Here is a 23,099-nt window from a genome sequence, read left to right on the forward strand (position 1 = left end):
AAGCAGATAACGAATGGTAGTTGATAGCGCTCCTCTATATTACAGCGAGATGATGGAAGTGGCAAAGCTTTATATTAACACCATGTTGCCTTGTTCAGGCACATGTTACCTATCATTTGCTTGTGGCGAGTATTTTAAACACTGGAAAGCAGATTAGGCTTTGAAATCCACAATATTGCTTCCACATAGCAACAGACCTGTCAAGTATATAGATCGTCTTGCAAACTAATGAGTAACTATTTTTTTTTTACATCTCTAATAAGGTAGTCCGCTTGACTTGTGTCATGTGTATGGCTGCACAGCGCGTGGGCTGCGTCCGCTCAGACGTTGTATGTGGCGCCAGCCAACCCTCCTTCCTGGTATGGAGCCGCAGCCGAAGCCCGCGGATCAATCCGTGGCCCAGCCGGGGTGTGCCGTGTTCGCCTCGCTAAGACAGGCCCCATCGATCGCGACGATGCGGTGTGACGTCATCCGCGCAGCGCGCTTGCGCCACCCCGAGGTCCGACTGCGGTTCACGTGCGCAGACCAGAGGATCGCCGGCGGAGGCCATGTGCGAGTGGCGAGCCGCCGGCGAGCCGGCGCGAGCCCGCCGATAGCGCGGACCACGAGGAAATGCCGGAAACGCAGCAGCGCGTGCCGGCTTCCCTCGGCCGATCTGGGTCACCCGAGGGACCAGGCGGCTTTCGCTCTCACCGCCGGCGGGTCGGCAGCGACAGTCGACAGCTGCTGCGCTCGGGACTCGTCGGCGCGCCGTGACCCGGGACGGACGATGTTCACCAGCAACACGGACGGCGCAGCCGAGGTGGCCGAGCCCTCGAGCACCGAGCTGTACCCGGCCGAGCCGGCGGCCGACACGGCGCTCCTGGGCGACGACACGCCGGACGATGCCGAGCTCGAGAAGCCCGAGAAGCCACCCCCGGACCCCGGCGTGCCGGACGGCCCCGTTGTCCGACTCAGGCAGCCGTGCGCGGCCAGCCCGGCGCGGACTGGCGAGCCGCTGCTCGACGTCAACGGACGGCGGCCCGACGCCCACCGCAAGTTCCTGGTCGAGGTGCGGCTCGACGAGGAGCCCAAGAAGACGCTCACCCACTGGGACGTGTGCCACTTCAGTGCGCTTCCCAAGTGGCTGCAGGACAACGACTACCTGATCAACGGCCACAGGCCCCCGCTGCCGTCGTTCCGCGCCTGTGCCCTCTCAGTGTTCCGCGTGCACACCGAGACTGGCAACATCTGGTCGCACCTGCTCGGCTCTCTGGCGTTCGCTACGACGGGCGCGCTCTTCCTGTGGCGGCACAACCTGCCGCTCGCGGAGCAGGCCGTGTTCGGAGCCTTCTTCTTCTGCGTATTCCTCTGCTTCTTCACTTCCACGCTGTACCACACCATGCACTGCCACTCGGAGCACATTGGCAAGTTCTTCAGCCGACTCGACTACTGTGGCATCGTGAGCATCGTGGCCGGGTGTTTCACACCTTGGATTCACTTCCTTTTCTGGTGCGAGCCGCGAACCAAGCTATTTTACCTTCTGCTGGGCTACGCTCTGTGCGTGGTCACAATCAACCTGACCATGTGGGAGAAGTTTGGCCGGCCGCACTTTCGGCTGCTCCGCGCTTCAGTCTTCACGGGCCTGGCCGTCAGCTGTTCACTACTCCCCGGCGTGCACTTCGTGGCAGTGCATGGCCTTCACCTGGCCTTCTTCGAGCTCGCCTACGGCTGGCTCCTGGCCATGTCGCTGGTGGCGCTCATCGGCGTGGCGCTGTACGCCCTGCGCGTGCCCGAGCGCTACTTCCCGGGCCGCTGCGACATCCTCTTCCACAGCCACCAGTTCTTCCACCTGGCCGTCATCGTGGGCGCTTACATCCACCTGCGCTGCCTGTGCGTCATGGCGCTCTACCGGCACTCGGCCGCCGGGGCCCAGTGCCGTGCCTGACCATATCCCGCAAGCAATAGCGAGCTTCTGTGATACCGGGACGACGATGCCTCACACACGTGCCGGAGGGCCTTCCCTACAGCGCGCCACTAGGACAGACAGAGGGACTATTTTGCATACTTTTATATTCCCGCTGCCGCCGGCCCACCCTACTGTGCGTAGACGGTGCATCCTTGCCGCTCGCCGAGTTCAGTTTCGCACGCCTATGCTCTCTCACCTTGCGCAGTTTCGTACGGTAAGACCTGTCGCTCCCTCCGCTCATGCCTCCGCCGGTACACTCGGCCCTTCTTCGTTCAGCGTCCCTCAAGGCCCTGAGCGCGGAAGGTCTCCGGCCGCATCCCATTATCTCGCTGGCGTCGGAGTGGCAGCTTTTAAATGCAAATCTACCAATGTGCCCCTCGACAAAATTTTTTTTGCTATCGAAAACCACAGTGCCGCGAAGTTGACTTGGCTTACTCTGTCTCTTGCTGGACGTCCTGAGTGCCACTAATGTCGCGCTCTGTACTATATGCTTTGTTCCCTGCATCTCAAAGCATCTCTACCTTCGCGTGTAGATCTTAAACTTTCTTGAGGAAAAAAATGAAAGTGAGAGCGTAGAACAGAAATAGGTTATAGTAAGAATTCTATAGGCTGCATTTCTAATAACACAAAGTGGGAGTCACATCTTCAAGCACAGACAGCTCAGGCCAGTCCTTGACTGGATTTTCAACCAGCGACTTTACAGTAGGCGCAACAAAGGTGACGACAGGCCCACGCTGGCGTCCCCTCGGTTGCGCAGACTGCATGCACAGCAGAGAATTCGCGCCGTCGCTTGCACAATCTGTCACTTGACCTGCTTTATGCAAAATGACTGCATTCGGTGAGGATAGGCATAGGCTGAAGGACGTGCAAACTGCAACAGCTATTCATCGACCGCTTTATTGCGCTTTGTCGATAGCGAAACGCTTGACCCGTAACTTTTGCCTTCCCGGTCCTCTCTCAGCAACACTTACATCAGCCCTCTAGCAATTTTACTGCCCGCTCGGGCGCTTGTACAGTTAGGGTTCCGACTGCCTATGTACAGTACAAAATGTCACATATACTTATTTCCATTTTATCCCGTAACGGGCCGTGATTGAGCGAAAGTGACTGCATGCATGCCGACCAAGCGCGCTCGAGACTGCAACTTTATAAAAGCAAAAAAGTAGAATGCCGCCTTTGAATGACTGTGCAAACAAAATATTTAGCAGTATTTTTAACCTCGCCTTTCCTCTGTATCACTCTCTAGCAATTTCCCACAATAAGCCCATATCCTGAGAAAGGCCTCAGGCAGCTCGGTTGTCGACTTCCGGCTCTGCATTTAGCAGAGCCTGGCACCTACAGAGCATGGCAAGAACAGGCTCCCTCAGCGCTACTCGCTGCGAAAAGGCACGCTTTTTTCATAATGGGACGCGAAACGCACACAGAAGACTGACAGTCGCATAATTCCGGATAGCGTGTCCTTCATCTAGGTCTTTCACCTCCTATTTTTTTATCACAACAACGAAGGTGAGATTATATATATCCATCTATGGCGGGCATAACATCACTCCGTCAGGTTACGCATATAGGTATATATTCTCGCCAAGCCAGGAACCTCGTGACGTCGCTTATTCGACACCGTAGCCGTAGTTATTTAATGCAATTATTCCTTATAGAATAACGGTGCCTCTTGGCTGATAAATAGTGCGCTGAGCGCGCTGTCCGAACGAATACTTTTTCAAAGATGACGCGCAGCTATATAGCAGTGGAAAAAGCAAAAAAAAAGTTATTGTAGTAATGAAAAGCGCTAAGTATTCTAGATATTCGCTTTTCGGCACACTCTCCTTGAAGGCAACCAGTCCACTAATGAAAGAACCACAATGAAAGTGCGCTATAGACAACAATCAAGGTGCTTCACGCGTGCAATGCAACGTTTGCGCCCCCGGCTGTTATGGCGGTGCGTTGCGTTATCGAGTTATAAGGGCTACACTCTATGACCACGCTTCAATACGCGCGCCACGCCCTCCTCTTTCAATCAGAGAGCCACACGTAGTGGTTCGGCCGACCGGCACTAAGTGACGGCCCATTTGTACATAGGTCAGCGTATAGCCTGCTTCGCCGCTTATTTGTTATGCTTTTTTTTTTCTTCACGCGTTTATGTTATAGTCTTTGTTGGTGTTTGGACGTGTAAAAGGAATGACATGCACTCATGCAAAATACAGGCCGGTGGCTTGCCGCGCCACCAGAGAATGCGACGCGGCTCGTAATCCTGAAGAAGGAAAGAAAAAAAAAAGCGCGCGCAGCATCGTCTTAAGTTGCCTACGCTTCCAACTTCATGCTGCTTTCGGTGCGAAACCTATCTTCCCAGAGTATAACACACTGAGAGTCAGGGTTTACTGCACCTCTGACAGTAGGGCAGCGATGTCCTTTTGGCCGTAGCACAGTCAGTAAAGAACTGCGTTTCAATCCATGCAGTATACAAGTATAGGGCGACGTAAAGGGAACTGCCCACGCTACCATACGGGCGCCTTTCTTTCGAGCGTTGGTGCAAGAGGTCACCGCATTGTTGCACTCTCTCCTCACAGTTCTCTAGTCAGGCATGAGCAATGTGCATGGATCGAAAAAGCCCAGTCGTCGTGAGCATTTCCGCGAGTACCCGAGCGCCGGTGTTCGCTGGAGGCAAAACACAGTGAAAAGTAGCATCGCACTTTGGCCGGCATGCGTCATGCTGACGTCGACCCGCCAGAAGATGGCACAATTGTTAGCCTCGTTGCGAACTTCTTCAACTTCCCTTGCCTCCGGTTGACGCAACAGCACAGGCGCATAATCCGGATTCTCGTGGAAAGCAGGGCGCCTAATGTGAGCATGATCAGGCTAAGCGAAAGATCTCTCTTGTCGCACCGCCATCACCACACACATCAGGCACAGATTTCATGAAAATGCGGCTTGTTATTTCAGGGTCACGATGCCACTTCTTTGTCTTAAAAAAATGAGTCGTGTGTCGTGTCTTTATTTTACTCAAGTTGTTTGCCGACGCTGCTCCATTCGGTGCAACACATAGAAACACTCCTCAGCTACATAACTTTAAACGACACAAAGTGCTGCGATAGGCTCGTAGAGAAAAATATGCGTGAAATAAATAATTGGCCACATTTTCTAGCGCTGCAATAAGGTACAGATAGGTGCGTTCTACTGAGGTCTTTTGAAGACCGCTGACCGTCTGGTAACAGGCTCCGCAGACAGCGCTAGAGGCGAATACTTGCAGTGTCTATCTGGGTACCGTTCGCCTTTATTTGCTTTGTAGCCGCAATACACAGTCAATTTAACGGCCTTGACTTCAGAGCTATTATCTTGGTGCCACGTCCGATACGTTTCCAGGTATTATTACCACCCAGCTCGTACGGCTTTTCATTCGAACCCTTCGACCTCCCGCAACTCACCGTCAAGAAAAAAAAAATCTGGTGATTCACACCGAAGGTTCTGCGCGTAGCGACCACCTCTTTTCCTTTTATGTTCGTTTTCTTTTGTCGAAGCATGCGTGGTCACGCCCTCTTTATGCCGTTCATAGTGCGCGAGCAATAACTTGGAGTTTTTGTTGTCTCTGCCAAGGGCAGATATTTAACTTAAAAACACCAATTATCTGCTTGCTCCACAGAGCACGACGACCGTGGTAGCCGTAGACCAAGAGCGGGAACTAGCGCCTTATTCTTTTTTTTTTTTTTCATGCACACGGCTCCGCGTACTTGTCGTTTGTAGACTACCTTGAAATGTTACTGTGTTGCGGTGCCCACTTGGACATTTTGAACTCTTAGCTCAGCAGGTTTCAAAATGTTCCTACATCCAGGAAATTGTAAAACGACTTGAATCGCGCAAATGATTCGTTTAATCGATCCAGCGGTGTCGCCAGACGTTGAATGATTAAAGAGCGTTTGTCGAGAGCACTCTTCAGAATACCGCAAGAGGAAGCATCTTAATCAAACTGAAACCATTGCGAATTACGTTTTTTCAAACAATACTTTGAAAGCATGTTTTGATATCGGACAGGTAACAAATAACCTTGGTAATATCAGTTATAGAGTCAGCACTTGAGTGCTGAGCAAGTGATCTCGTTCAGGTTTTCTTATTCATGATTATGTCGAAGCACTGGCACGTCCCTAAAGGTCCGTGCTCGACTGCTGCCTTTCATAGATACGACCGCAGATTTAATTTTACGCAAAAGCAAATTACATGCCACAACGAGCGCGTGCAAATATATATATATATACATGGTTGTCTATCAGCCTACGATAGGGTGCATTGTTGTTACTCCTGGGTCAGTGTTGCACTTTTCTGGATGTAAAAAATGTTCAGGGCGTCAGTTATTCCATTGCATTCACATGAGCGTCCATGTTTCATTGTGTTTGGAGAGAAAGTGAGCATGGAGAGCCGCACTGGCCTCGCGTTACGCGCACGGAGATTGTCGCGCGCAGCCTGTGCCCTGGCGACGCCATCGCGTTCTCTTTCACCATGGAGACGTTCGAAGTGTCGCACAAACTCTGAAGTCCAATGCATCGTCATCAAAGACCAATAAAGCGAATTAAAAAAGAGAGAAAAAATGAAAAGAATTCAGAACAGACTGTATTTGTCTTTTCATGTGTCTATTCAAATTTTATACTGCTTTGCCAGCCGGCCTAATGAAAGTCGTATTATTATTATTATTATTATTATTATTATTATTATTATTATTATTATTATTATTATTATTATTATTATTATTATTATTATTATTATTATTATTTGAAATCTACCTACACGCATAAAAGGACCCAGAGGCAATAGGGAGGCAGCAGCAGACCATGTTGGTGTGGATGGGATGGGAAACCAAGCTATACAACAGGTTTGATTGCATGGCGTCTCGCGGAGTTATATTTGACTATGGTTTCTCCGTTCATTTGTCGGTTATCGCTCTTCTCCGTTAGCGCAAGTGATGCTTCGCTAAATGTCTTTACCGTTGACGTGTAGACTGTCTCAGACGCCACACGCACTGCGGCTGTGGTTACACGTTGTTGACCACACCGACAAGCTGACGTCACATAGCTTCTCCGACGTCATTACGCGACAGTGACAAAAACGAGTGGCTCAGCATCTCCTTCACGAGGGCCGCTCGGTCATTAAATTAGAAAGGTCGACAGTGTTTTCCTCTTCCTTTTTTTTTCTATTCCCTCCCGCGATCGGCTCACAGGTTCTTCTCGCGTGACGCCACATGTTTCAAGTGATCTCCCTTCGTGGCTGAAGATTCGTGGGGGAAGTGCCATTCGCGCATTCCACGGACGCAAAGCAGCACGGCGGCCCCTTCCTGGCAAGCTGGTGACGATTCTATACAGCCGTGCCCTCTCTACCCGATGATTCCAGTGGATGCCGTGACGTGAGCCACTGCCTGAGGTGACACGGTTACGAGGAGGTCGCCGTGGTGGTATGTGGGAAACGCTAGCAAGCCGTTCGCTCGAGGTAATCAGATGATGGCCTATCTGCTTGCCTCGAGCGAAGCACGATTTTGCGCGTACTTTCGTTAACTAACCACTGGTGGGACTGGCTGAATGCATCCGTCGTGTGTTTAAACGGATGGCGAATACATTAGACCTTCTCGAAGCAACAGGTATGCGCAGAATTATGGGCGTGTCGCTAAAATTGTGAGGCACCAAAATATCGAGTGCTTCTCAGTTTGTTGTATTTTTTTTCTCTGTTCTTTACTTTACAAATTGTATGAGACGTAACCGCAACCGTCTCCATGCGAAAGCTGCTCCACAGCTCCGAAAATGAAGAATGATTTCACTGACGGCTTTGCTAAATACTAATAGAAATATCTTTTATTATTATTATTATTATTATTATTATTATTATTATTATTATTATTATTATTATTATTATTATTATTATTATTATTATTATTATTATTTAGCGGTACCTCTTAGCAGTGCGACGTCACAGGCCCATCACAGGCGCAGTGAAAACATCTTTTTGAACAAATGGAAAGTTATAGCTAAAATTGTGTTCCAGGGGCGAAAACTACTGCACTGGAAAAAGTTGTTTGGAAGGCTTCGTCACTGAAGCCCGCCGGCTAACCCAAAATATCAGCTGAGATAGGGAATCAGAGAAAATAAAAGAAGTCCACGAGTGGCGAAAAGCTAAGAGAAAGAACAAGAAATGATTGTGTGCATAGACCATAGGTCGGCGAACTTACTCATGAGTCCACTCCCTCAGACTCACTCAGACTCATAACGAGACGTGAGTCTGAGTGAGTCCGGGTGAGTAAAGTTTTTGTGAGTCTGAGTCCGAGTGAGTTCGGTTGGGAAACATTTTGGTGAGTCTGAGTCCGGGTGAGTCTGGCTGAGGAAAATTTTAGTGAGTGTGAGTCCGAGTGAGCCTTAAGGGCAAAATATATTGCATGAGTGAGTCTGAGTGAGCTCCACATTTTTTGCCGACCTATGGTCTTATCTGCTCAAGTTCAGCATCACTATCAGCCTTATGTCGGCTCACGTTTATACTCACGTATACTCACGTATACTCCCACATAATTCAACGCGCTACCGTTCATACGTCAGCTCAATATTTATTGATCAGAGGCATGAGTTGAGGAAGGAGAAGGGGAGGAGGTGCCTTGACCTCCCCCCGCAAACTTTTTCATGGGAAGTTACGATCAAAATATCACGTGTGAGTCATCTCTTTCAATAAAAAGGTCCTTATTGAACTGCAAACTCAGATAACTCGTCTTTGAAGGTACGAGATCAAAATGCCCTAAGTAGCGCACCGATTATGCGAGATATCGGCGTTAAAGAGCATCGACATTATGGTCAAAAAAGGCTAATTATAGGCTAGCGGACTCATGAGTCGACTCACTCAGACTCAGATCGAGCCGTGAGTCTGAGTCTGAGTGAGTCCGGGTGAAATATATTTTGGTGAGTCTGAGTCCGAGTGAGTCCGGTTGAGAAAAATTATAGTGAGTCTTAGTCCGAGTGAGTCCGGATCAGGAAAAGTTTGGTGAGTTTGAGTCCGAGTGAGCCCTAAGGGTAAGATATGTTTCGTGAGTGAGTCTGAGTGAGCTCCACATTTTTTGCCGACCTATGGCATAGACAAACGAAGCAAGCGAATAAGCGAGATGTACTGTGCCGCCTAGCAGTGCGTGCCGCATTATCTGCCCCATTTAACATTTCTTTATACGGCCATTTAATGGTTTGCTTAGCTTGATACCGAGGACCGATGTTGATATGATGAAGTAGAAATGAATAATAATAATAACAATATCTGGGGTTTAACGTCCCAAAACCACGATGTGATTATGAGGGACGCCGTAGTGGAGGGCTCCGGAAATTTCGACCACCTGGGGTTCTTTAACGTGCACCTAAATATAGGTACACGGGCCTCAAACATTTTCGCCTCCATCGGAAATGCAGCCGCCGCGGCCGGGATTCGATCCCGCGACCTTCGGGTCAGCAGTCGAGCGTCATAACCACTAGACCACCATGGCGGGGTGAAGTAGAAATGAAGGATCTATTCGAGAAGAATATAAGGGGGAGCTGTTTTTTCTTTCATTCTCCCCAGGCTGTTTAATCTCACGACTGCTTTATGCTTTACAGGGGAAAACACTGCACGGCATACACAAAGAGAACAGAAATAATTTTTTGAAGGACGCCGGCAAAAGCTGCAGAAAGCACGCACCAATGTCTTAGCCAAGAACACGGAAGAAAATGTTAAAAAGAGCGTGTACGTAGCTGTCATGTAACTAAACAGACAACCCAGAACAACGGCTAATATTTATAGCCACCTACATTACCATTAAAGATGAGCTTGTTGACAGTTCTTTGTCCTATATGATGACTCCAATGTAGCAAGAAACGCTAAATATTCTCACTGCGACATATATACACCCTCAAGTGTATCATTAGTTTGGTAAGCGAATAGCACTTTTAAAAACATTCGGTTGCCGGCTTGCATTGAAAACCATCGCCGATGCTTTGTGCACAATTTGTGGAGTATTTCATACCCACAACGGCATCGTGTAGTTGCGTAGTATTTGGAGTTTCAAGTTTGAATTTTATTTCTCTCTTCTCCACAAAAAAAGTGAGGGCACATTGAAGCAAAAGGCCTCTTCTGACGAAGCCTTGGCGCCCACTGTGCAGTCAGCGTTGTCACAGCTGCAGACAATCTGTGCAAAAAAAGGAAAGAAAGAAAGCGAGGAATTACACTTACGAAGTAACAAAACAACGAATTAATTTAACATTGCCATCTAAAACATGTAAGAAATTTACGTAACTAGTGTGGGTACTAAAAGGGTCATGCAACACTTCTTCAGCATGGTCAGAAAACGCTGCGGATCGGCAGTCGAGGCTCCCGAGGATACGCGAGCCAAACATTATAGCGCAGCACGCGGCCTGGAATTTACAATTAATTGTCAGTCAACTAGAAATCGTCCCCTCTTCTTTCGACAAATGATGCCATAAACCCAATTGACCGTGCCATAAAATACCAATGTCCACGGCCATTGGCAGGGTTGTAGTGAGCTTCATAGTTACCGCGGCCACCGCGGGATGCCGCCACGTGCCCGCTCGCGCACTCGCGATCACACTGAATGTAAGCCGCGCGTTCGAAAAAAAAAGAAAAGAAAGTTCTCAAGGTCATGACGCGCTCTGACGAAGGGCCGCATCTTCTTGCCCCCTTGTCATCACCCTTCTGCGTAGCTTTCAGCGCGCTCGCTGGTACGAAAGGAGGGAGAAAGCGCTTGACGCGTGCGACAAATCCCTGTAACTCCGCTCCTACTCGACGGATTCTAAACATTTTTGCGGCAGTCGATTCGTGAGGCAATAAGCTCTTTCGGTGAAGCCATTCGACGATTGCTTGGAAAAGTGTTGCAGGGCCCCTTTAACACAGATATATTTCATGTATATGTAACACAAACGTAAAAATAATGTAGAAATTCAGGGGAAGATGGAATCCTGTAGGTGTTGGAGGCTCCAGCGACCCCCCGTGTTCTAAGGATTTTTCAAACGTGAAAATAACATGAAATAAATGTTAAAGGTGAAGTAAGAAATAAAATGTGGCACGGAACTGCAAGTTCGGAATTTATCAATTGAACCCTTAGAGATTTGTGCAACTTTCGAGCAGTGAGCCGCAATAAACCACACAGGCGAAAATTATTAAGCACCGTAGTCACTTCGAAATTTTAGTATGTTTCTCGTAATTGGCTGTAACGTTCGGTTCAGCCGATTACGTTGGTTTCAGTATAAGTCGCGTTGCTATGGGGTGCGTTTAGCAACAAAAGTTATGAAAACAAAACATAGGGTACACAACGCTGAGAAAGCAACAGTGATAGAGTACCACCACCGAACTGAGAAACAAATGTTTTGATATATTGGCAAGCGCTACCTGTCTTTATGTGTGGCCATTGTCATGTGCCCTGCTGAAATATGGTAAGTGAACAAATTATGCGTTTTAGTTCAATGAGCTCTAGTGACCAGTTCCCCGGTGACATCACTCCGCAACACGCAACTTAAGGCTAGGTGCGCGCTTAAACAGTTCTCGCATCTTTTGCCAAGCCATGAATCGAACAATAACAAACAAAAGGATCTCATACTGATTTCTTTAAATGATCCCTGCAATCAAGATCATAAGCATGTCATAAGCACACCACTGGTCCTCGGACTCGCCAGAATTCTGTAGTTTTTGGGCCGCAGCAATTAACGCCAGAGAATGTCTCAAAACTAAATTGAGAAATGGCACATTAACAAACATCTCTAAACACGTAATAGTGAAAGGGCTTTAGGGCAGATGAAGCAGTGGCCTGCCGTACAACGTCGTGTAATCGTACAGCCATCGCAGGCATGGGCAAGAGTATTACTTCTTGTGCCACGAATGAGTACCGGCCGTTTATGTTATCTCCTTTCCTTTTTTTTTTACAGGGAGAGCTGTTATGAGATCACAACAGCAGCCGATTTTGATGGCGTAGCTGTCCGCCGCCGGTTTCTGTAACCGCTATCGCGCGAAATGAGAAAAAACGAGGTGAGAAAAAAATATCCAGGATTGGGTGGTATTTGAACACGCGCCCTCTGCGTGGCAGTCGAGTATTCCACCACAGAGCCATGCCGGCGCTCGAAACTTCTTCGCAAGAAGACCCTATACAGGCATCATGTCGGGCAGGGAATCACGGTAACATATGTAATATAGCGTGGTAGGACAGTAAAATACCACACAGTAAAAAATTTTACACCCTAAAGGGTGTAAAACGGGTGTATGCATCAAAAGCACCCTTGTGAACACCCTTATTACACCCTTATTTTTAGAATTGGGGTGGTCGTAAAGAAAACACCCTTGCAACACCCCATTTACACCCTCACCAGAAGGGTGTAAACGAATTAATATGCAAATGTATGACAATTTTGGGCAGGCTATGCTCTTAAGTTGGGTCAACATGAATTATCGTGTCAAATGAAGCAAATATGAGCCTGTACATCATGCACACGTACACATGCCCTGACTGCTAAGCTGCAGTGGGTATACAATGACAAAAAATACGAACGAGTGTGGCATAATCAAGCAAACTTCAGCGTCGAGAATGCCCTCTCCGCGCTAGAACGTGACTGGCACACGACAGCTTACATGCGTTAACACAAACAGCTCTCGTTCTCACACTTATCGTTTCTCGCAAAATTTCAGTATCTTTAGAATTCCTGCCTCAGATAAGCACTCACACTATACCCCGAGATATGCGTTACTGTTCACTTTACATGACTTCGGTTGTTCCAGAAAGCCAAATTTTCCTGTGAACTGAAAACCGTTAAAAAATATTTCAGTTTCAATCCCGAACGAAACAATAGATAACGTTTCGGTTACGTCTTCGTTCCGGTGAAAAATGACGTTTTTTTAATTGTTTTTCGTTTTTGGTTTCCGTTTCGTTAAAACAACGGCGTGAGCACAGTAGGGGGGGGGGTGCGCCTTTCTGCCCCCCCCCCCCCCCCCGCAGAGCTAGAGGCGGCCGTCTTTTCTAGTTACCTAAGAAAGAAGTGCGAAAAGTCTGCCCCATACATTGCGCACACCTATGAGCATGACCTCTTCAGAAATTAGATGGCGGGAGGCCTCAGCAGCGTGTTTGTGCACCTGGTACACAATATTAGGCGCGCAGGCGGACTTCTGTACAGGCTAAACACACGCGAACTGAACAAGCTCTCATAGCACAAAAATCGCCGCGCTCTCCATAGAACGTTGCTGCCTAGAAATCTGCTTATGCAACTATAAAAGTCAGCATTTCGATAATTTTAATGTTATCGCGCCCCTAATTCAGTTCATACTCTCCAAAATTTGGAGGACGCTTGAGCTTCGCATTCAAGAGTAGAACGCAACAGCGTGGTCGGGTCATTTAAAATTATCCTATAGAATACGCACAGTTCTTATGTGCCCACTACGGCATAATTCTTTGTGCGCGTTTTAAGGCAACATGCGATAACACCTGCGTCCCACGTAGTTGCGCGAGCTCCCGCAAAGCACGCTACTCTAACTACACGGAGGCGTGGAGCGTGCGCCACGCGATCCGCCAGATGATCCCTATTGGCCTCGAGGAGTTACGGAGTCGCCCTCTGTCGGACGCGCCTCGATTGCGTGCTAGGCAGGATACCGCCGGCGCGCTCCCCATAGGTTTTGCTGTCGGCGCTCTACAAAAACACCTCGCGGAAGCCCTCCAGGGCATTTCTGTAAGTACTTTCGAAATGAACTGTGTTCTTTACTGTTAAAATAATCATTTTAGACGAACTGAAAGCACAAGATAGTCTACAGTCGCTGTCTCTTTGCAGAAAACCGAGCACCCGCGTCACTCTGTCACCGCGTTGGAGACCCCTGAACCGGCTTCTTGCGTGAAAGGTAGTCACTCGCTGAGTGCAAACTGAAATATCTCGTTAGAGTAGACTGCCTGTATAACCAAACGGAGCATAACAGAAAGAAGCCTCAAGCCAGCGATCGCACGGGTTCGCGACGACTGACGGTGCCTCTGCATGTATGAGTGTCTGCATGTATGTTCGTACTGATGGTTTCGCTTTTGCTACGAGCGCGTTTTGGCACCGCGCTGTGAACTTAAGGCCGCAAAATATGAGAATTTGTGAGCAAACAAATAACTACTGTTGCGCGGACGCTATCAGAGCAGTTCAAAAACAATTTCCTTACAACTGCGGCTTCGGTGAGCATGGCAACTTCGTGATCTGCCGTCCCGACGATTCAGTGTTTTTTTTTTTCCTTTTCAGTCTAAATTCGGGTACGTTTCAATGTCGTTTGACAAGTTGCCTCGCACTGCGTATTGATCGGTCTTCTCAGCGGGCAAATGCCGTTGCTTCTGTTTCTTTATTCAGCGCATTCGTTTCGTTTGGTGCTCACACAAAACGTGAGCAAATGCGACGCCTTTTTTTAATGCTCCTTAATTATCGTTCCGTTTGCATTCCAGTGAACTTGCCGCTCTCTGTCATCAACGAATTCATAGACCAAAGCTTCACCACTTCGAGATTGCTGGTGGAAGAAGAACCAGTCTACGATACCGAGCATGTAGTAGCATGCGACGCCTAGGAAAAGAAAGAAAATACCAGTAACGTTTGCCGGACTTGTTCTGCAAACGTCCGCTGTGAAATAGGACCCACGTGAACTTGAAATAGCGGTGAATAAAATAGAAGGTATTGCAGCAACCAGCAGCCGCGAAACAGGATAGTAATTATTTGGCGTGTACCCGAGCAATTTTGGCAGCAGTGTCGTGTCTAACGCCAACATGGTGGCATCTTTCCCACGTAAATAAATGAGGCTCCAAGAAAATACATGGGGTTGGCCGGTCGGCCGATCACGGAGGCAATGCAAAATTTATGTAGCTTATGAAGCAATGCATGCCTCATCAAATGGGAAGGTTGCCCGTCGGCGTCCCGCGTCGGCGGCGTCAACACGAGTGATGCAAAAAATAATCGTCACGCGATGGTCACCATATGACGTCATCATGACGCCAGAGATCGTCAATATATGTAGCGTCATTATGACGTCACATGATGACGTATTCACACGTCATGGTCGCTTTGCATTGCCTCCGTGATCGGTCACGGAGGCCATGCAAAACCGCGTTAGGTGCAGAACGCTTTTGGAGGGGGGCGCGGGAGAATCAGTACATCGACTGACAAGAAGAAGATGGCTTTCGCCTTCTAGTCATCTTTAACGAATGCATAAGGGACCCTGTGCGTTTTTTAATTCAACGTATCTAAACAATGACTTGCGCATCTGCAGCCGATTTTGTGGACGCTGAGCACGGGGCCGACGATCAAGAGGTCGCACGGGAGGGTTCTGAGATGGCATCGCACGTGGTAAAAGGTAGCGCTTTTACCATCCTGTGGCAGATAAGCATCATTTGCCGGCGGGAAGCGCGCGCGAGCCATCGTCTCAGTGCGCGCTGTCTGCTACTCACCGAACATCGCAGGCCCGACGCAGTAACAAAAGTCTTCGTCGCGGAAGTGCTTGTTGCACACAAGACTCGTAGCGGATGGCTACTTGCCGGTTCTTAGCTTTACAACCCATGCTTCACGCAGTTTCTTGTCCCGCGGTTACCGGTGCAGGCTGACACTGGGCTCCGTTGCGTAAACGCGGCACTGCGGCGCCGAGCGGTAGAGCCCCATGTTCGTCGCCTTCGGAGGCCGCCACTCTATTACAATGGTTTCAATTGAGTAGAAAATGAGAGAAAACTTCCGAATTTGAACAGACCGCAGCGCATGTGGTACTTGAAACTCGTTTTCAAAGCACGCGGCAATGCGCCACAAGCAGCCGACGCGGTCGCTGAGACCACGTGATCCTGCCAAGCACGTCACGCCGACGGTGGCGCCGGCGTTTCCAGTGGTGGGCCTCGAGGCCAATACGGCGCGTCTGGGCGTCTGCAGAGAGCGGGAGGGACAAAGATGGGCGAGGTAACACGATCATTTTTCGCAACATTTTAACTCAGCGCAGCCGCGCTAGTACACTGTAGCCGCCATGTAGCCGCGCAGCCGTCAGAAGCGCCATGATATCTCCGGCGTCATCACCAAGGCGTGACGTCACTGCTTCGCCGATTCACCAGACTCTCTCCATACACTTGAAAGCTCACGGCAATAAGTATGAACTGCGCATGTGCAGAGCTTCGTGTTGCCGGGGCTAGGCGTCGCTGATTGCGCCGCGCGGATGTTCGGATACACGTGCGGCATATACGCTGACACGCCAAGGACACGCTTTCGATAAAAGAATCGCGCGGGTTGCCTGTTGCCACTGCGGTCTTTGCCTTCAAATAGCGAGAAGAATGTGACACGTGAAATGTTTGGTCGACGAGCCTCACCTTCACATGAAGAGGCCGTACACCCTGAGCATTGGCGCATTTGAGGACCTTAAACAAGCCATTGCGGTGTGCCCCATCTTGGGAAACCTCGTCGCGCTGTCTACGTCTAGATTTTCAGGTACGTACGTACGTGAGTGTTTTCGTGTTCAGATCCTGAGTGAAACGTAAAGTGTTTGTGTGAAAGATGCACTCCTTGGCATTGCTGTGCCGGATTTCAGCGATAAACTAGGTGATTGTGTCGCTAAATGAACGTCGCTAGCATGCGCTTAGTTTCTAATTGCCGCAACGTACTTAGTTCAATTCGCGCTTCGAAGAAAGGCAGTACGTAGTTGTTTGCTTATATTTTACGTCAGTGGAGGCACGTCATTGCCTGTATGTTCAAAATGCGCACCTTTTCCGATTATTTTTCTTTCTTGGCATGTACACTGCGGAAGTACGTAGAATTTTTTTTCATGCGCCGATGTTTTCTTGTTTTTATTAATTTTTTTTTTCTGCAGCGGCACGCCTGCTGCCGCCTGCGCTTTCGAGCGCGCGCGCGGTGCTTTTAGATGAGTTCTTTGGGCGGTTATCGCTTCTCGAGCCGACTGTGTGCTTTCTAAACTTTTTAAAAGGGTGACCGCTTGTTACTCTCTCGTTTATTGCTCGCCGGGGCGCGATTACACCTGTTTCCATGCGGTGCTAAATTACACGAACGATGCCGCCGTGGTTGCGTTTCGTGTTTTGGGGACTCGGAAAAACTAACTCCGTCTCGTTGGCGATAAGACGAAGGATTATTACTCGTTTTGATTTCCGGACAGGCATACAACCATACAGTCTCCTTTCGTGCGCTCGCACCGGTTGCTCTCTGACCCCCCCCCCCCCCCCCCGGTTACGGCCCTAGCACGGGTTGACATGAAAACGTTGAATAGAGCACCATTTGATTGGTTATTCGAAAGTTTCAAGTGTTCGCGCCCTGATACTTTGTGATGTTTCTCTTCGCGTATATATTCTGCTGATTGTGCCAAACGGCGTTCTGCACTAACGAGTGTGTGTGCTGACGCACTGATTTTGTGACAAAGCTGGAAGCAAAATTAAGAAATGTTTTAGGGGCGAAGCTCCTTAAGGCGGCACCCGTTCGTCCCTCGTAGTCGTAGTCGTAGTGCGTAACCAGTCTTACGCTTTGACCTCCAAGGTGGTGCCGGTGGGAGATTTTTCCTGTGCGTTGTTGAACAATAAAAATCCGCAGCGTGCGCGTTAACTAAAAGCCGAATTCTTCTGTCTCTCATTCCCCATTAGCAGCCATTGGCATGTTCCAGTAGGAAACGTTAGTAGAAGTAGAAGTGTAAGTGTTAGCTAAAAGCCGACTTCTTCTGTCTCTCATTCCCATTAGCAGCAATTGTTTACCTCCAAGGTAGTGCCTGGTGAGATTTCTCCTGTGCGTGATTAAACAATAAAAATTTTGTTCAAAACGCCGTTGGTTGATGAAATAAACCAACGAAAGACGCCAGATGTTTTGTAAAAGCAAAACGAAAGAACGCCAGATGTTTCTAAAGCAAAACGAAAAGACGCCAGCTGCTTAAAGATGTTTTCTAAAGCAATGGTTTTCTAAACAATGAAAATTCACAGCGTACATGTAAAATTAAAGTGAGCTGCAAGTCGTCATAACTCATCGAACCTTTAGTATAAACGCGCCCGATCTCACGTCGGTGATGATGTACTGGGCAGAATTCACGGAAGATTCACGGTTTACCGATGAACCTCCGCAGCTTCGCCCACTCATCATCATTCACTCCGTTTTTACATAGGTTATGGACATGAACTTTGATGAGTACGTCGACCTTGGCCCTGGTGATGATATACCACACATGGCAAAGATTAAATTGGCTGCCTTTCAGTCGCCCACCTCTGGATGGCTCGTCATCATCGACATGTGACGTTGAGAATGCTGAAGAGCAGGTAATCAAAGCTTTCACTTTTGTGCAAATCATGCCAGCTGCATTTTTTTCTTTCGTGTACCTTACGACACGTACTTGAAAAAAGTATTGCGCAACCTACACAGTAGGCTATCACTTGTTATAGGGGCCTGAAGAGAGCAGCTCTCTTGATCTTCAAGAAGATTCGGGCATCGAACGTACTGAACCGTAAGAGAATCACTCTTAAAAGTATCTAAACCTGGCAGATGTGATAGGGACTGGAAATGTAAGACTTCTTAAAATTTTGCAATTCCTACATGTTAATCTACAGTATACACTATTTTGGTATTTAGCAAACGTTACAAAGCCAGTTCACCAGCATAGAGTTTCTGAAGTTTGTTTCTCTTATGTGTGCCATGCACTTATGGGTCTTTAAACACTACTGTTAATGTAAGGCATAAGACATAAGTAGTTAATGTAGGAATGTAAGACAAGTAAACTGCCCAAGTTAAATTTACATTGGTGACATGTAGGATACTGTAGGCCATATAAGTAAACAAGGTGACTTAGTTCTCTTAGCCTGAGTAGGTAGTGAACATTAATTCCAAAGACCTAGTAAAGTTTCTGTTTTCTACCTAACATTATCAGGACTCGTGGAAGATAGCGCTCGGAAACAAATTCAAGAATGCAAGGAGGCATATGACAGATGAGCGCCTAAAGGAGAATAGACAGAAGTTTGCCACAAAGAAGACATCCACAAGGGAATTGGATGACAAACTCCGAAGGAACAAGAAGGTGAAGATGGTAAGATGATGCTTCCCATGAAGCATGCGCCCTTTGGGCTTTATGCGTAGGATAATAAAGTAATTAACATTTAGTGCAGAAACAGCACAAGGATTATAACAAAGAAAGATGTGTACTAATTTTCAACAACATAGTTTATTGCACCCAAGGAACAAATTTATGCACACGTTCTGCTTACACGCTGCACCAAAATGCCATGGGCTGAGATATGTATCATTTTTAAAGATAAACAAAAGACTTATACCTCGCTCTTCTTCACTTTCACGAATGTCAATTCTCTATCTGTTAAAGACAAGAGCCTAGCACATGCACATCCGTTTACCTGCTTGCCCATTTTTGCCGCTTATATTATTGATCTCGTTAGTTCATCTCTTTTAGTTTAGTTTATAAAACCTTTCTATTCTTAAGAAGGGCTCACAATTACACGCTGTAAAATGTAACACCAGCCATCCATTGTTTTCGTTCTTTACTATAGATTGAAATGCTCTTTTACTGAGTTGTAGAGCTTGGGAGTGTGAATCCTTCTTTCAGAATAGAAAAATTTTATTAATAGATATGAAAAAATACGATAAGAAAAGCTGCAACAACTGGTAAGTAATGTACTGAGTGTGTAATTAGTTTATTACTGTTTTTGCAGGGAGGGAGCGTTCCAATAACACCCTGTATTTTGTACGATGGGGCTGATCTTCCATATGCAAGGAACCTTTCGCTCCATGCAGACAAAGAACTCATGTTCCGTATGTCGAACGGTGAAGAAAGGGTATACTTGTACTGATGTCAGCACATTGGCTCCTGAACGTAGAGTACGCCCGGAAGGCCTTCAACGTTCTTGTGACCATGGAATGGCTGCTACTCGGTCAGCGATCAACCTCACCAAGAACACCAGTTGTTAAGCTGTTGAACGTTTTCAAAAAAGCTACAAAATAGGCCTTAGCTTCCGCAGGGACAAAATCCAAAAAACATATATTGAAAACACAAATAACTACTCATTGCATGATGAAAATATTACTGTTAGTATAAATTCAATTTTATCGCGTGTGGTACATGTGACACATGTGACAAAATCGAGTTTATACAAAAGTAATCTTTTCATCATGTAATGTGTAGTTATTTGTTTTTGAATATACAGAAAAGATTACTGTAGTGATACTGGCACTTCATTTCAACTTATTTTTTGCTCCAGTTTCTTGTGACATGTTATGAGTCATTTTGTTCCTGCAGATTTTCAGCGTGTTCTCACAGGTCTTTTTGACTCAGTGCTTTGTGACTTTTTTGCAGCATGTATAGTAACTTAGATCATTTGCTGTTGAAATTTTAGCATAACAAAACTGCCAGTACTTGTCAGTAAAATCAGTGTATCGACTATTGTTTTGGAATTTATGTTAGTTTTATGACAATCTTTTAGTTTTGCAACGATTTCTCTTAAAACAAATAAATACTCATATTTCATTCAATTACCAATGATTCTGTTGTTTTTGCTTGGAAAGGGATAATCCTTAAAATTTGTCTGAGCACGCCTATGTAAAATTTCATTCTACTGCTGTGATGCAGGTCATGTTTCTGCAGTGCGGTTGTGATCAAACCATCCCTCTTACATGTATTTCCTGCATATTATGGCATTCAGTATGAGCTGTAACATGCATGCCATAGTCAGATTGCTCACCTGTTTTTGTTAGAGCCGCAATCCATTGCTTTTGAGTAGGCGGGAAAAGTTTCATCATTGCAGCAATGTGCACAGTCTTTTACTTCACTCATGTGCTTTCCCAAAAAAGAGAAAATGGAAGCCTGCTGAGCAAAGCGTCATTCTGAGTCCTTATCGTGTCGCAGGAGTTATGTGAGTTATGGAGAATCGCTGCTCGTGTATCAGCTACAGCTGTTGGGTGGCAGCGCTAAGAAAGTCGACTATATACAGCCACACTGGTATGGGCACTGCTGCAGTTTTTGAAACTTTTTATCAATCCATTTTTATCAAGGTATTGCGCATTTCTAAATCATCTCCTTAACAGGAGAATTCTTTCTCAGCTGCACCTGAAGGGATCGGATCACGCTGATGTCTAATGCCCCAAGGGGGCTGTCTGGGAAGAAGTAGCATGTGTGCTTCCCCCTTTTACAGCCACCCTTTCAAGGGTGTTTTTGTGTATTACACCCCACTCGAACGGGTGTAACTTATTGTAACACCCATAGTTTAGGGGTGTTCATAAACACCTATTAAAGTAGGGTGTAATCTGTCCTTACACCCTACGTTTTTAAGGGGTGTTTCTAAACACCTTATGTTTAGGGTGTTTCTAAACACCCTAAAAGGGTGTTGCCCATGGGACAAAAAATATACACCCTTAAGGGTGTAAAATTTTTTAGAGTGCAACCAGGCGTCACACAATGCGAATTGCGTAACGAGTAGCTAGTTTCATGCTTCGAACTCATTTCAAAGGGCTCATCTATAATTCTTCATCTTCATCAGCCACAGCATCAACAAAATGCACATAATGCCTTACAGACGCGTAACGCGTATCTCGCTTCTCCGCAGAATGACGAATAATCGCATAGTGGGTGCTTCCCTACTTCGCAAAAATTGATTTATGGCGTAGTCGGTATACCTTGCAAGTGTAACTTGTATTAGGTGCCCGAGAGAGTCTACAACGGGCTCTAGAAAGGCCGCTTTTCCAGCTTTCGCTGTGACTGTGCGGCGTGTACCGCGCAGGCCTGGCTTTTTTTTTTTTAATTCCTGAAACACGCACATCATATACTACATTCCTGAATGAGACTGTTCACAGCGGCTGCTCAGGGCACTTATCTGCGTGTGTGTGCGTCCATTTGTTGCGCTATATAAGCAGCATCAGCATCAAACAACTCACGCTGTCGTGCTCCTTGCTACAAATGTGAATCAGCACAAGCACTAATTAGAAGTGGAGCTCAGTATATGCTACTTACGTATGAAATAATGCGTATTGTAACCTCGTGCATCTTGCAAACATGTGCACTTTCGGTGGACGTATCTCACTTCTAGAAATATACATTAGCCGAATGTATGTTCCTATGTATATGACGAACGAGTAAGCAATGAAATATAAAACTCCACTCCATAGAAATCACTGGAAATTGCCGGTTTTTAGGCGTTAATGTTTTCGAAAGTTACTTAACGTATAATGCAGCGCTGATAAAGTTGGGAAACTTCATGCGGTCCCGTTCATTACCTCAAGACATTAAACATACGCAACACATTGCTATAACAAATTGTTGAAAAGGGGATGTCTCTGGAGCCAACATCTACGTCAAGCCACTCCTGACATTGCTCCCCTAGGGAATGCAACTCCTCTGGTCGAAAACGTTGGCTCCAACGACGTTCCCTTTTCAACGATTTTTCATCACATCGAACCTCCATCTTGCCCTACTTCTGTCTTGTTTCAATTCCTCCTGCTCATTGTGAACTCTCGCGAAAGGCAGAACAGTAGATCTTAGAGCGCGTGGTAATCTTTTTTGCGCATAAAACAGTGCCGTATACGCTGAGACTGCTCACGCAGGAACCATACATCAGATGGAATTCATTAAACCCTCCCAGCGACATTATGTGCCTGAGGTCCCAATATCAATTTCGTGAATTTACGTTTCGATACCTTGGTCAGCATGTGTGACACAGTTCCGGAACGTGAAAAGCGGTTTAAGGTGGCAACCTCAAAGCGGCGAAAACTAGGTGCCCTTCCTTGTGTTCGGGACGCGGGAGTGATAAGAGAATGCCCGTTAGGAGGGAAAGAAAAAGAAAACCCATCCTCCTGGCAGGGGAAATCCAGCAGACGTCTGATGCGAGCGTTTTCGCTTTTAGCGTATACACTTTCCCCGCCAGCGACGCAAGTGCAAGTGACGTAACACTGCAAACACTGGCTGCGCGGATCGCTTTGATGTCCCTTTTCCTCAATGGCAACCCGGCGCTGTGTGTGCGTACACGTGTACGCTTTCGCGCGCATTTCTCTCTGCCGCAGCGCCGCGCAACCGCTGCACTGATCACACGCGTGGTGAGGGAGCAACCCACTTTTTCGTCCACTGCCTTCGGCAAGCGGCGGTGAGGTTCGAGGGATGCCGAGCGGGCCACGAGGAGCGAGAGGAAGAAAATAAATAAAAGGCCTAAAGCGGGTGTTTC

The 23,099-nt window shown here is 47.3% G+C and overlaps 2 protein-coding genes across 2 annotated transcripts in view; one reads left to right on the forward strand and one right to left on the reverse strand.

Annotated features, from left to right (window-relative positions):
- LOC119379211 (eukaryotic translation initiation factor 2-alpha kinase 3) overlaps positions 1-23,099 on the reverse strand; it is a 423,415-nt gene that overhangs the window by 2,556 nt on the left and 397,760 nt on the right. The window lies entirely within an intron of this gene.
- Positions 393-6,522, forward strand: LOC119383130 (adiponectin receptor protein 1). The gene has a single exon (XM_037651140.2). The coding sequence runs from the start codon at positions 455-457 to the stop codon at positions 1,925-1,927; it is 1,473 nt and encodes a 490-aa protein (XP_037507068.1). The 5' UTR covers positions 393-454; the 3' UTR covers positions 1,928-6,522.

The sequence above is a fragment of the Rhipicephalus sanguineus genome, chromosome 1, assembly GCF_013339695.2.
Source record: "Rhipicephalus sanguineus isolate Rsan-2018 chromosome 1, BIME_Rsan_1.4, whole genome shotgun sequence".
NCBI classification, from domain to species: Eukaryota; Metazoa; Arthropoda; class Arachnida; order Ixodida; family Ixodidae; genus Rhipicephalus; species Rhipicephalus sanguineus.

Excerpts from the sequence above, each read along its gene's own strand:
- LOC119383130 (XM_037651140.2), top strand. The coding sequence starts at position 455 with ATGCGGTGTGACGTCATCCGCGCAGCGCGCTTGCGCCACCCCGAGGTC.